This window comes from Eufriesea mexicana, unplaced genomic scaffold (genome assembly GCF_001483705.2).
Source record: "Eufriesea mexicana isolate 0111107269 unplaced genomic scaffold, ASM148370v2 scaffold354, whole genome shotgun sequence".
Classification (NCBI taxonomy): Eukaryota; Metazoa; Arthropoda; class Insecta; order Hymenoptera; family Apidae; genus Eufriesea; species Eufriesea mexicana.
The window spans coordinates 956,681-972,376 of record NW_016908520.1 but is presented as its reverse complement, the minus strand read 5'-3'; the positions used below and the strand labels follow the sequence as shown (position 1 = coordinate 972,376).

General features: G+C 46.2%; 1 protein-coding gene across 1 annotated transcript in view; it reads left to right on the top strand.

The window, feature by feature from the left end:
• The window catches only part of Ser (protein serrate), a 53,042-nt gene that overhangs the window by 36,774 nt on the left and 572 nt on the right, over window positions 1-15,696 (top strand). Inside the window, exons 3-6 of the mRNA XM_017912186.1 lie at window positions 3,091-3,382; window positions 12,582-13,200; window positions 13,358-13,998; window positions 14,183-15,692. Of these exons, the coding sequence (XP_017767675.1) occupies window positions 3,091-3,382; window positions 12,582-13,200; window positions 13,358-13,998; window positions 14,183-15,692 (3,062 nt within the window). The remainder of the gene's footprint in view (window positions 1-3,090; window positions 3,383-12,581; window positions 13,201-13,357; window positions 13,999-14,182; window positions 15,693-15,696) is intronic.

The window sequence follows — 15,696 nt, the reverse complement described above, 5'->3', positions numbered from 1 at the left end:
GTGAGGGAAAAAAAGGCGAGCATGAAAGTCGCGGGCGTGGGAACGACGGGCCCCAAGCGAGCCACCAATTAACACCAATTAGCGCTCATCTGCTCTAGGTAGTGGCAGCGGCGAGTGAACCGACTTTACATTTAGCACGAGACACTCGGCTCCGCGCGGATTGGCCACAACGGTGCTCTTTGTGCCGACCTGCACTGCACGGTGAATTTTGCAAGCTTCCGTCAAAGGTCGGGAAAAATGGACCAAAGACGTCCATAAATGCACCTGTCTTCCTTCCTCCGTCGAAGGTCTTGCTCTAAGAAGAAAATCCTCTCTCCGGTCTTTGGCGGTACAGGCGTGCTTGTCCCTAACTGGATTTTTGTTCGAAGTCGACTTTCTCGAGCATCATCGGTAACCTCGTGTCCCGTGGATGAATAAGCTGCAAGAATATAGAACGGCTGTATTAAAGTTAGATTAAAGTTACATCGGCGTGATGGAAAGCCGCGAGCTTCTGTGATTAGCACAAGAACTCTCTAACTAGTTAAAATGACTAGTTTCGAACTTTTTCCTTTTACAGTTACCGAGAACATACTGCTAATTTTGACAACATTAATGTTGACTTCATCGACGTAGAAACGTAATAATTATACGTAGCTATTTACTTTCATCATAAGAGTTTAATTACTATCATCTACATATATTACACCTAAGTATACCCTACGAGGCGGTGGTTTTGGTATGAAGGGAAGGGCAAGAATTCGAGAAGCCTGCTTTCCAATGTCTCGTTTTATGTCGTCGGTATTATCGTGTGACATAAATTCGAGATACTACTTCAGCCGTGCGAGAAGATACAGGTGATACTAAATCGTTATTAATTCCTTGATACGCGTCTACTTAGCAAGCTCGACGGGTGAAATAAATCTGAAATAAATTTGCCGGAGAAAAATGTAATCGCCGGCGAGATATCCTTTCACCTAATCGCAAATGTATCAGCCTATCTCTCGAAAACCGCGTGGAATTGGCGTCAAAGGTCTGCTTCGTGGGTGACTGAAAATCGTCGGGAATCACCGAACAGGTTCCACGATCGTTCCCTACCAAATCGGTCGTTGTGGCAAAAAGGCTGGTTTCCAACGGTAGAAGTGTCGCGCCGCTTTAGGAAACGATTTGTCCGCAAGAAAGGAGTGCGACATTAGCCGCGTTATCTAAGCATTTGGGTTGCCAGCGGGGGAGAATGTTTTCGCTAATTCGACGATCGGCAGTTCAGTCACGATCGAGCGGTTAGCCGAGCGTGTTGGACAGGTCCTGGGCAGAAAAGGAATCGATCAACGGGGAAACAACGAGGTTCCCACATGTATCGCGACGCGAAAGGCTCCTCTCTAACTTGGAACCCCGCGACGCGTACGACCAGTTCGCTAATCGAAAGCACGGGGATTCAGGGACGAGGGAAAAAAGAGAAGAGGGGTCGAAAAGCATGGAAGATATCTATTATTCGGCATCATTTGTTACCCGCCGGTTTCAATGCGGCGGAACGAGCACGAGCAGCATATTTTTCACTTTCCACCCGGGTTCCAAAGCCGAGGAACAGCGAGCAACCACCCCCGTGGCTGACCGATCACGCGAAACACCTGCGGTTCTAATTAAAAAATCGACCAGGGCCCTGGCCTCGGCTCGTCCCTTCTCTCATTGTCTACCAGCGAGGATCCAACCGAGTTCATTAAACCGGCGCACACACGGGCGAGCACGCGAGATCACCGATGCGCCGCTCGCTGATCCTTTTTTTCTTCCACGGGACCGGTTCCATCGGGAACACTTCCAGCTTTCTATCGTACGCCCGGACCCCTGGACACCCCTTTGGGATCCGTTGCTGCTTGCCTTTGCTGCCGTTTCTGTCTCCGCTGCTGCTGCTGCTGCTGCTGATGCTACTCCTGCTGCTGCTGCTGCTGCTGCTGCTGCTGCTTCTGCTGCAGCCTCTGGACGAACAGATAGCCGCTGTCTTCCGCGACAGCGCGATTGGAATTTATTTATTGCATTAGCCGACCGTCACTCACGGCCCTTGATTGGTGGTACCAATCAGGTTCGCCGTGGAGGAGACGCACGGTCGCCGGTGGACGAGCAGCGGACGAAAGCACGCAAACTCTGGTGTAATTATTCTGATTTGTGGCAGCGAGCACGGTGTCGCTAGTGAAAAATGCGACTTGGCTCTGATTACACGAGGGATCGGCAATTATCGGAGACGCGGTGGCCACCTTTTGATAGGACATTTGTTTCACTTCCTCCTGGTTCTCTTGCTTCCCCGGTGGTCGAACGGCGGTTCTGCGTCCGGTGGAGTAGCTTGGCTACTTTTTTACAGGATTATCGATGAGCTCGGAGGTGTCTCGGTATAGTGGAGGGATGATTGAATGTTGCGTTTAATCTTTGGTAGACGTTCAGCATCGATTGGCTTACGGTTCGACGCCAATCAAAAGATATTGATGGAATATACGCGCGCGTTGCCCGATCAAACGCGTGTGAATCGTAAACCGCGAGATTTAGGAATGATTTATCCTTGATCGATGGTCCACGTAGACGAGGAGACGTCGCGGGTTGCGGGGCGAAATTTATAGACCGTCTGGCTCCCTCGCCTCTATTCCCTCGATCCGAAGGTGGCAAACGGAAGTAAAAAATTGATAATCCCATTGTGGCGTAATACGGGAGGCTAGCGAGGGTCAGGAAGCCCCGCGTAAATTTGCAAAAGTCCATCTCGGAAGGTTCCACTTTAGGGGCCACGTCGGTCGAGGAATTATTCAAGCTGGGCAAGGGTTAATTGCTGGCTTCATCAAACCACCTCTCTTCCTCTTTCGAAGCAGCCCTAGACGAGCGTGATGTCATCTTTCCGTATTCGATTCGCGCTTGCCGGAACACGTCTCTTCTGTCTCTGTTGCTCGCGACGAAACTCGCGTTAACGACAAAAGTTCGCGACGGGTACGATGCCAGACGCAAGGCTGGTTAATTAATCGTAAGATAAAAGTCACTCGGGAAGAATTATTCTTAAGGTCTATTGGGAATTGCCAGAGTTGCCGGGATTCCCAAGGGATTGCCAGCCTCGTTATCGAAATTTTTCTTCCTTCGCAGAGGCAATTCACGCTGATCCTGCAAGCGAGAGACGAGGCGAGCGCAGGCGTGATCGAGGAAGCGAGTTACAGCGGCATTGTCCTGCCAGGACCCACGTGGCACACTCTCAATCAACAAGGAAGAAACGCTCATCTAGCTTATCGCGTTCGGGTCCAGTGCGCGGACCATTATTACAACGCGACCTGCACGAAGTTCTGCAGGCCAAGGAACGACATATTCGGCCATTACACCTGCGACGAGAACGGCGATAAGGTGTGCATACAGGGCTGGAAGGGCTCCGACTGTGAAATAGGTGAGTCGATTTTGACACTTCTTGCGGAAAAATTCCAGCCAATTAACTATTTTTATCGCTAAAACCACCCAGTCAGTCAAACTAACTAGTCGTACTTAGCTACACGTTGCAAGTCGGTAGTCCTACTACCGTTGATATCGCTATTTAACAATTAATAATCAAATTCCTCGCGTCTGACAATTAATACCAACTTCGAGTCTTCCCTAGCAATCCCTTTCCTTGTTAGACTTCAGTAATCATCGATCGATAAACGATTTACGAATTAACATCCGCCTACGAATATCTGTGGGTAAATACGACCCAACTGGAAATATCTAGCACCCTTAAACTTACGTACAATAATAAACGTCCACAAACGAAGAAATAAGACAACTCGGAACAGATCGAAGCAATAATTAAATACCTTTCTCCATCGTCATTAACAATGTACCCTCGTAACTTCGGTTCGTTAAATCATCGAACGAAAAGGCGCTGATGTTCATTACCGGAAGCATTAAAACCGGACAAAGGACGAGAACGTGTTCGTCGTAATCGAGCGGAACGACACACGATCGAGCGTACGGGATGAAAAGGGAAAAGGGAACACGGTTCCGTAAAAATGTGAATCACGGTAAGAAGTGAACGTGGAACGCTTTTGTCGTCGCTGCGATCTCGTTACGTATGCAACGAAGCGTCGCGCAAGGCCTTTGCCGAGGTATTGACGGTTAAACGATTCCCCTGCTATTTTTCCCTTTTTTCTCTCGCTACTCCGCCGGTCGAGGGAATAATTAATCGATCCTCGAAGCGTGAAATCTCGCGTCGCGAGTGGTCGCGCGCTCGCGCGACTCGCGCTCCGCTCCGCTCGCTTTTCTCACGGACGGCTGCCTCTGGGACTAACAAGCCAATGTACCTCGATCGGCTCGAATTTTCAACGGATACCTTGTCCCTCTTCGTCTCGTTTTCCACTGAAATAAAAGAGAGACAAGACTGAAGAACCAAAGACGAGATACAAAAAATGGGGAAAAAATTGGAGAAAAATAGAAAGTACGTTGGCTCGGTGCAGAGGATGGGATAAAACATCGGTGACCTTAGATCTTAATTCGCGATAATGATTATTTATAACGGGCAAGACGGATACGTAAGGATGACTCTCGAATCGAGCATAAGCGTCGACTCGCGAGCCCAGGCAACTTTTCCCCGCTTCCTCGAGCCACCATTACGTTTGATTAATTAGACACGTAGCTTCGCCGCCTCTTTGCAATAAATATAACCGAGAAACTGACCGCTTCGACGTACGGTGTGTTCGAGGCCCGAAAAACAATTATGCCTCTCTCCGGCTATAAATGCCTATCCAACAGCGCGGAGAACTGATCGTACTTACGTGTATACGTTTCCCAGCGGGCTTGTCAAGCCGCGTCAAATCGCGAAGGGAAAGCGAAAATCTGCCGGACGTTTGGCTCTCTGAGTAAAGTACGAGTCGTGGATGGACGTTTATGTACATGCTGCAATGTTAATTATAAAACGGTTAGAGACGCTGGACTATTAGCCCGAGTGAGCTAACGTTAATTCCCTTTTTATTTTTTCGAGTTTCGATAATTCGAGATTTTCGAGATTAATCACTTTCCAACGAAGAACATACATGCTCGAATATCGAGTAATTAGTAGCCTCTCGAATATAAATGTTAACCCTTTCACGAGTTCGATGAACATTTACGGTATACGTATTTATCGGAGTTACGTACCGTGGTGGCGCTAGTGAGTTAAGACTCGCTTGGAAACGCTTACTCGTGAAAGGGTTAACATCTGACGTTATTCCAAACAATAAAATCGTAATATTTAAACAGGTAACTGAACTGATATCTAGACCAGGATTTACAAATGCAAAAACTGGAAAAATTTTGTGAAAGTTCGTACTTCCGTGAGCAAAATAGCGAAGATGGATCGGTAAGAGTCGAACAACATAGGTAGGATTTTACAGATCTGACGAGAGACGAGCGTGGAACGAGTAGAGCGAGCACGTTCCACGTGGAGCTTTTATCTGGCGGAAAGCGCGAGTCTCGCGGACGTCTGGTGGGCAAAGACGCAAACAGGCGGCACAGCGAAACACACGAATTATCTCGAAGCGTGCCTCAATGGGCGGACGTTAGACGCATGTCGTACGATCGTATAAAGGTAGCGAGCAGCATCACGCCAGATCCCCTCGCACAATGCTGGTCGGACTAATACGCCAGCTCTTTCTTCGCTGCTTAATCGTTACTTCCGCCTCCCCGTGTCTACGGCTTATCCGCGGTACTTGCGTCTTATCCCTCCCTCGAGAGGCGTCGTTTTCGAAAGGCCGCGGCTAGGTGAACGCTGAAATCGACCCGAACCTCCGCGTTCTTCGAGAAACTACGCGTGGTAAGAGGGGTTAATAATATTCAACGAGAACTTCTCTACTTCTTCTATTCTTAGTTACGTTCTAAATTTCTTAATGCTATAAAATAAACGGGGGCTCGAGGTTTTCTGCGATCCGTGCAACACGGTGCACTGCGAAAAAGTGTCGCCCTTGGAACGCGTCAGCTAGGTTCCCATAGGCTCTATGACATCAGCCCATTGCGTGATTCAGCCTAATTTCGGAGAACCATCCAGCTTATCAATTTCCCTCGAAGCAAAATAGATCCCGATACAGAGTGACGACATCAAAAATAAAGATTCCTCTCACATACGGTACCCCAATAGTTAGGAGGAATTAATATCTCACACTAAACAAACCGAACCCTCACAAGAAGCTTCTCTATATATCAGATTTCCGATTTTTAAACCTCTCTCACTCGGAAATCTCGATAAGTCGACACGTCTATAACTCGAAGGTTCTATCTTCCCTTTCGAGATTCGAATTTTCGAGTTATATACTGTATTACGTGTATGTTGATAATTATAAAAGCGATCTAAGTCAAAAATTGGAAATGAAAGATATTACTTTGACTGCGAAACTAGTTTTCACAAAATACCTAGGAATTTAATGGTCAGAGCTTGTAGCTCTGTCATGATTAATCTTTTTTAATTTATAATATATTCAAAACGCTTCCATAATCATTTCTCCATCATGACATAAAACGTATCCTGGTTTTTCAATCGAAAATCGAAAATCGTGAGAAAATATAAGAAAATATAAGTAAAAATATAAAAAACGAGACTAGTTTTAATAACAGTCGTTTATAGTGGTTTTTTCGAGCCTTAATTGTCCTTCGACGGAGAATTTTAATAGATCTATTTATTCCCGGTTATGAGAACGCGTTACCAACGATGTTTACATGCTACGTTCGATAATCGTGGTATATCTTCCGCTTTTTGCCTACCGTTTCATATGCAAATGTCGCGTGCAATCGGTGATTAATTATTACTCGCTAGACCGAACGAGGCGCTAACAAAAGCCTGGATTTTTCGAAAGGCTCGGATGGTCTCGGATAGTTGAAAACGAGCCAGAGAAAGTAGGACGAAGCGCTGCTATTAGACTTTTCTGCGGTATAGTAATTAGCAACCGCGGCGATATCGTGTGAAACCGAACTGTTCCCCGTTTGCGATTCGAGGGCAATAGGAACTGCGACAAAACGCCCGTCCAATTCGCAGAGTCTCTCAGATTCCACGTTGTTAGGTTCGAGAGAACACGGTGGCTGCGTCGAGGACGCAGCCAGTTTCCCTTGACACTGTGAACTTTAGGATTTTCTCGTACGCTTAACCCCACTCCTTATCGATGAAATTATCGGCATTTGTCTTCATTAACCTCAAAGTGCGAAGCGAAACGTTCGCGCGATTGTACGTGACTTTCCGAGCAGCGATAGAAATTAGCAAAAATCTGGTAGCAGATAAGATAAGACTAGATATATCTAGATGACAAATTTATAAATTTATAAGAACGTTTAACAAAATAAATACAGTTTCGAATAAGTAGAACGAACATTTGTGTGTACAAATTTGTTCACACAGAATTCGTTCAAATTAATAAGAAGAAATAAATACCTAGATCCTAGGAACATAAATAATAACTATTTCTAAGTTACTATACAGTTACTGTACTGTTAATATTCCGATATTCGACGAAACAACGAGAATTAAAAGTAGGTATTACACAAATTTACCAGAAATGTGGTGCTTTCTCACCCCTAGTAAATGTCACCAGAGGCAAGGTCCCCGAAGAAAGGAAACGGGTCGCATCCCCTTGACACCGAATTATCCCGGTTTAACGATGCAGGAGGATCATATTATCGGTATCACAATTAAACACGTTCCACTTTCGTCGAACGCAAGGGGAAAAAAGGAAAGGACAAACGATCCCAATTAGGGACTATCGGTGGAAATCGTGTACTCGTGAGACGGCGAGCCGGTCGGTCGGTTACGATAGACGGGAGAAGAGAGAGAGAGAGATGGAGGGAGAGAACTGGCTCCGGCATTTTTGTCGCGCTGTGAAAGGTCAATACGAGAATTTCACTCGTGCATCGTCTTCACACGAGCTCTATGCACCGACCGCATCATGCAACACACCGTTCCTCGCCGAGAGTGCAGCGTATTTCTGGACGATCGTTTGCATTTGACCCCTTTTCATCGCAATCGTAAAATCGTTCGTGATGTTCCTTTACGAGGATTAGATGTATTGGAAGGAAGTCGACTGGGTTTAAAGTAACACAGAATCGCCGTGAAATTGAATCTTCCTCTCTTACCCCTTGAACCGCCATTGCATACGAAGCTTCGACCGATTCCGGGCGTATCGATATTATTTATCACGTAACCCACTCTGTCGGCAGAAATTTGAAAGCTCCGACGTTCGATTTTACGACAAATGTAATCGAGACCTGAAAAAGATATCGGATAAGACGGTGAGCGCTTTTGTGGGGAATTTTTATTATTTTACGAATGATAAATCGTCGAATATCGTAGCTAATGGCGTAAGATAAACCAGAGGTTGCCTCTTCCATGGAGAGATTATCGGCGCTGGTCCCGTGGCAAAGGTAAACGGTTGGAGCGCTGCACGTGAAAGTCGTGAACCTTCACCTGTAATCCGATTCTTCGCGCATCTGTTCCGTTCACCAGATCGGGGGAATAAGAAAATAAAGAAACCGCGGTGTACGAAGATGAATTGCGCGGGTTAATTCGCCTACTGCTGCCGGATTAACAAAAAATCCCCATAGACGTGTAACTGTAGACGTTCCCCGGTAGATTTATAGATCCTGAACAACGAGAGAACGGTACTGTACGCCAAGTGTTGTTAATGTCGGGGATCCTACATGCGAAACCACGTTGTACTTTGCCAGATAGCCACGGTGAAAGCTCTGTTAATTGCTTTTCGCACGACCAACTTGTCGAATCCGCCAAAATTTCACGAGCCTTGCTTAATTATTATGTTCGCTACAACCGTTTATGGAGAAATCATCGACCTCCACAAACCATGCTTGGATATTAATTTTACACGTTATAACTCACACTGTGAGTTATAACGTCAAGCTAGCATACGCCGTCCCTAACCTATACAGAATTCCTCCGCGCAGTATAAACAAGTATTAATTTATTTACCTCGTCGGATATCGAAACGTAGACCTTGTCACACATATACTACTACTCGAAAGATTGGGGTCACTTCCAATATCGGTGGTTCACTACAAAAACAAAGTAAAAGAAAATGTAGTTGACTGCTTCGTGTCCCTAATAGATTATTAGAAAGTTTTGCATTATATTACCATCTTTATCTTCCCTGGGCCTCCAAAATCGGCACTTCAGATCTAATCGATAGTTCATTCCTTTACCACTACTCTTTATCGTTCGTATCACTCGCACTGCTCGTTCGATCATTTACCGAACATCCATTTTACACTGGTAAATATGAAACACGACAAACATGGCCTTGCAGATTGCTTACTCGGAGAGATCGTTTCGAACCACCTAGAAGTAATTCAGAAATACGTGTGTTACGTTTGCAGAGGTGTTATTAGTAGCTATTTAGAATTCGTTTAGCAATGACCACCGTAATTCTTGAAATCGTTAAGAAACAAAACTCGCCTACCGATCAAAGTCCGCCAATCCGCCATGTTTTCGCCCATAAAACCCACCCATGAAGAAACGTTCGCGGCAGGGTAAAACAGGCGATCACAGCGCACTCTGAGTCGGTAGATTCACTCGATTTGCTCGATTTCACGCGCAAGCAAGCGCAATTAGCGGTCTCTACCGGACTGCACCCGATCGATCCCCAGGCATATCTCCAGTCGGCCGGTAATCGACTTCCCTAAACGAAACGCGATTCGTCGGTCACGAGACCACTGTGATCCTCTTTCCCGCTCTCGTGCGCACCTGTTGCGTCGTTGATGAAGAAAAAGGGCTCTCTACAGTGAGTTCATTTAACCACCGTTCATCGAACACACTAGCTCCCCGATTTCTGTACAGTAATTACTACGACACGAGTTGCCCGCAAGGGAAATCTTCGTATTCCCATCTTCTGTGCAACAATTGGAAACCGGATAGGCTAAGGTTCGATCGACAGTGAGCTGGATGCCAAGAAAACAGCCGGATGGATCGTTACGTACATGCCACGAACGTCACGGTGCAGTCGCATAAATATCCATAAACGTTCGTTGTCCGCGCGAGAACGAGAAAGCTCGACCATTAATCATTAAAGATCCCACGAGCCTGTGTGCACCGAGTCCTTCGTTTACACGTGTCTTGTGCACTACATATATACAACGCGTGACTGTATGTGAACACGTTGGGCAGGTTAAAATATGCATCTGCACGTCGTGATTGGTGTACCCTGTGGTTAAGGTTGAAAAATAGTCGGCTGTTAGCCGCGTGGAATCGTAAGGTGTCCTAGATTTAAGCAGACAGCGGTTGACAGAAGGGGCTTTGCCAATCAAGTTGAAATGTGTTGGACGAAGTAGCAGGTTTGTGTTCGAAGAATGAATAAATTTTGAATTATCATCGCTCGCACGTGTTATTACAGGGAATAATTAATTTCACGTATCGGTCACACGACTTTATCTATCGATGATCTAGGTAAACCGATTAACACTTGTTGCTAAAGTAGATGTCTACTATTCACCCCCTTCAAAAATCACAGGATAACCTCTATCCGAACTGATGGAAACGACGCGATTAACGTTTAGCTACTTCTCCATAGAGTATGTGCTTCGTAGAGCCGCATCAAACATACGATTCCTTCGATTCGTAAAGCCCTGGTGTATAACGGTAAAGAGTCAGCACATTGGCTAAAAAGTTACAAGGGATACGTGTGTGTACGCATGTGTCGCTGTGGCGTGAGTTTTCGTTTCACGGTCAGAAGGATAATCCTTCTCTCTGTCACTTCTCATTCGTCTTTCTGTCCCCCCGGCTAATTGAGTTGCTCCGTCCCCGGCCACGGATCTCTGTCACGTTTCATTTTCTCTCGTCTCCGTTTCACCGTCACCGCCACAACGAAACTGTCGTTTCCAGGGATACGGTACCTCTCGGCCGTTGGACAAAATTGAATTTCGTCATACTACCACCTGTAAGAAGAAGACGAACGCATACCTGTTACCCTGCGTCTTCGTCTCCTCTCTTAGCCTCTCTTGCCAGATGGAAGGACAACGATGCTTCCCAGAGGAGATATATGAAACGTCGGTGATCGTATAATCCGTCGGTGAACGCGACCGCGGAAAATAATCCGACACTTATGCTTTCGTGGTCGTGGGCGGATTAATCGTTTGTGTTTTAACTTCCATTCACGGTTGCCTTTTGTACCACGTTACGAAGCGCCGGTTATTGTTCGTTGCGGCGAGATTATTCCTTTGGAAAGTGGCTTGAATTATGACCGCCGGTGGCTCTTCTTTCTACGTTATTGGGACTCCGGTATGTGTGGTAAAAAGACTGGAGTGTACGTACGGGCGGACGGAAATAAAATGGCTGCGCGGTAATGTGTTCGTGGACTGCGACAAGATACTTGATCTTCCATGAAAACGATGCAATAAAGGTAAATAAAAAGAGAGAAATACGCAAATTTTATACGTATTAACAGCTTCACGAAGTTGAAAAGAAAATCAATTTATGAATTCTAAGAGCACCGATATTTCAAAAGCTACCGGAATGTAACACTAATTCACGTCTTTGCAGATTCTGATTTCGTATAACTGTTATATTAAATAACGGTTTTTCAAAATTGTTTCAACAAACCGGATATTACATCAGTTTTCAACTCCTAATCGCTGTATTATTTCAATAATGATTCCTTACGAAGCAAAAACGTACACTAAACTCACAGCTGGTTTAACTCCTTGCCCTTCCGATAGAGCGTGCCCTAATCAACAGTACAGTCGGTCACACGTCGAGACACTTCGTCCAAACACGACCAAGAATAACACGGAACTGAGGCACAAAGCATCGACGAAAATTGACCACGAGCCTACCTGTGTTGTTTACATCGACAAGCGCTACCTACAGACCACGGCTTATATCCATGGTACTCATGTTTGACCCGATTTCTTACCACAAGTCTCACACAATATTGTAGGCTATTAATCTATCTTAATTTACATCTCGATATAATAACTACCATTTATTATATATTTTCAAGGTTTAACCAGTGACACTCCTATTAAATCGTGGGCCCCTAACCGGATACACCGTAACCCTGCCTCATGGGGTAGAGACTAGAAACTAAGAAATCTAGACGCACACATTGCGTTTAAAATATTTAGACAAGAAAGAACCAAACATCTGTTTACGAAACACAATACGAAAGGAATGCGAATTGCGAAATAAAATACGAAACGAATACCAAATGAATAGAAATTACGAAAGAGAATGATGTTTACGAGAAAAGAAAAATATAAACTCAAGAAATCGGGTCGAACGAACTAAAAGACACAAAATGAACAATAATGTACCGACGATAGAAAAATATGAATCCCAAATTAGGACAGAATTCAACAATAAAAATAAGCATAAGTTTATTCGAGAATATCTTTGATATTATAAAACGCGTTGAAGTTAATTTGCAATCACTGACACACACCTAGATAGTTATCCGACTTTTGAGGTATAATGCTTCTACAGTTTAAACCTAATTTATACAAATTTGGAAATCGAACCAAGTATACTCTTTACTTCCCAGCCCTTCAAAATATGATTTCCAGCTCAGCAACTTAACGTACTAAACAACTATACTTTTACAAACCATACTATATTCTATCTATTACACAAATTAACAATCCAATTGTTTCAGCGGTCTGTAAGGAAGGTTGCCACCCTGTCCATGGGCATTGCAATGTAAGCGGCGAATGCAAGTGTCGACATGGTTGGCGCGGCGAACTCTGCGACCAGTGCACCCCGTATCCTGGTTGCAAACATGGATATTGCAACGGTTCCAGTTGGCAGTGCATCTGCGACACGAATTGGGGCGGTATCCTCTGCGACCAGGATCTCAACTATTGCGGCACGCATGAACCTTGTCAGAACGGGGGGACGTGCGAGAATACGGCGCCAGATCAGTATAAGTGCACTTGTCCCGAGGGATTCTCGGGACCGACCTGCGAGAAGGTCGACAATCCTTGCGCCTCCAACCCCTGTGCTAACGGGGCGACCTGCAGGGAACTAGGTGAGAGTGCGCATTGCGAATGCGCGCCTGGCTTCAGTGGACCTTATTGTGCCACTGATATCGACGAGTGTGCCTCTCAACCCTGCCAAAATGGTGGTACCTGCGTCGATGGAAAGAACGGATTCGTATGCAATTGCCCTCCAGCCTGGCAAGGTGTTCTCTGCCAATTCGACGTGGACGAATGCGCTCTGAAGGAGTCGCCGTGTAAGAACTCGCTGACCTGCGTCAATCTTGCTGGTGATTACAAGTAAGTATGCATCGAAGATTTTGTAGATCTCAATTTTAGTAAAAGCAACCAATTCTCCATGAATAAACATACGAATGATGTGAGCTTCAAAGATAAAAAGAAAGTAATTTCTCTTAAGTCTCTTTCATTTACTCTAACTTTGATGTCCTTTCTCCAGGTGTCGCTGCAGGAGCGGCTTCACAGGAAAGAATTGCACGAAGAACATCAACGATTGCATCGGCCAGTGCCAGCACGGGGCATTATGCATCGATCTGGTCGATGACTACCACTGCAGTTGCACCGCTGGTTACTCAGGCAAAGATTGCGATGTAGACATCGACGAATGCGCCTCAAAACCCTGTCAAAATGGCGGTGAATGCAGAGACCTGGTTAATGCTTATGAATGCGTCTGCCCGGTTGGTTTCACCGGATATCAATGCGAGATCGACAGGGATCATTGCAGCCCGAACCCCTGCAGAAATTCCGCACCCTGCTTCAACACACAGACTGATTATTACTGCCACTGTCCAGAGCAATGGCAGGGAAAGAATTGCTCCGAGCCAGCTTCTCATAATCCCCAATTTGGCGTTATGGATGAAGAGTCTGGCTGCGGTAGCGAGGGCACACCATGCGGTGGTAGAGGCAGATGTAGCGGTGGCAGATGCATCTGTGATGCCGGCTACACTGGGATGCACTGCCACGAGAACATCAATGACTGTAGGGGAAACCCTTGTTTGAACGGCGGCACGTGTGTCGATTTGGTTAATTCATTCCAGTGTATCTGTAGGGAGGGCTGGACTGGAGATCTGTGCGATCAAGGTGAGTGATTCTATTCATTTTAATTCTATTAAAAGTTACATATTAACGTTCCAGATTAACGTTCAAATCCTCATCTCCTATTAAATTATTTGCAAAATTTAATTGTTCAAATCTTTGGAGTAGAAAGTATACAATACATTTATATTTTTAATTCATATTTCTAATCCGTACAATTATCCTTCAGACGTGGACGAGTGCACAAACTCACCCTGTCGCAACAATGGAACTTGTGTGGACGGTGTTGCAGACTTCACCTGCATTTGTAGAGGTGGTTGGAAAGGCAAAACCTGCGCACTTCGTGCCGGTCACTGTGAACCAGGTACCTGCCGCCATGGTGGAACTTGCCAAGATCGCGGCGATGGATTCACTTGCCATTGTACTCCAGGATGGGAAGGTGCTGCTTGTCACATAGCATCTCCGGCGTGTGCGAGTAATCCTTGCGAGAACGGAGCAACCTGTGTGAACACTGCCGACGGAAACTATAGATGCGTTTGCCGTGAAGGCTTTGAGGGTCCGAATTGTCGTAGAGATGTCGATGATTGTCAACCATTACCCTGTCTAAACGGTGGCAAATGCGTGGATGGAATTAACTGGTTCAGGTGTGAATGTGCACCAGGTTTCACAGGGCCTGACTGCCGCATAAATGTAAATGAATGCGCTAGCGATCCCTGCACAGGTGGATCTACCTGTGTGGACGGTATAGCGAGCTATTCCTGTATCTGCCCACCAGGAAGAACCGGAGTACGTTGCGAGATTCGCACCGCAGGTGGTCCAGGATGCCCCGTAGCCAGTTGGGACGATGATTGCAACGTTTGCGAGTGTCGTAATGGAAAGAATCAATGCAGCAATATCTGGTGTGGTCCTGGTAATTGCCTGAACGGTACCTCATGTCTGGCTCATGAGGTCTGCGTGCCTAGTCCAAGCGAAAGTTGCCTAGCACCACCATGTCCCGCCTGGGGAGAATGTCGCCCTGTAGAGACTGGAAGAAGAGTAGGACCTCCTGCTCTACCTGCACCACCTTCCTGTTGGCCTGGACAGGCTACACCGGGTCCAACATGCTCCAGACTCACTATTCTGTTAAGAAGAGATACCCTGGCTGCTGGTACGTCGGTAGAAATCCTCTGTAGGCGTCTGAGGAAACTACTGGCCGATCCGAGAAGACCGCAATCAATAGTTCTTCTATGTGATCTTAAGCCTGGTGATAACGATACAGTGGAGGTGACCATCTTCTCAGAAGCTGCCGCAGATGCAGCCAGAGACTTGGGTGAGGCTCTCAGCAGACCCCTGGGCAGACCTCTCGCTCTGGCCTCCGTGCTGGAGGTCAAAGTGGAGACGGCCTTGCTCAGCGAACCGAGCTCCGTGAACTCCAGCAGCGCCGGAAGCTACGTAGCCGTTTTAGGCGGAGCTCTGGCAACAGTTTTGGTACTGGCACTATTTGGTGGGTTATGGTATCTTCGAACGGTCAGACAAAGATCTAGCCTAACAGCAACGACCAGCAGTGAGACCTCGTTGCATCGACACCGCAGCGATTTAGACGAGAAATCGAATAATCTGCAAAACGAAGAAAATCTAAGGAGATATGCGAACCCTTTGAAAGACCAGGACCAAGGAGAACCAAGGGTTTCCGTGGTGAGACCACTGTCTGGTACTTCGTTAGGTGCTCTAGGTGCGACCGAAGAAAGCTTAGAAATGGTATCG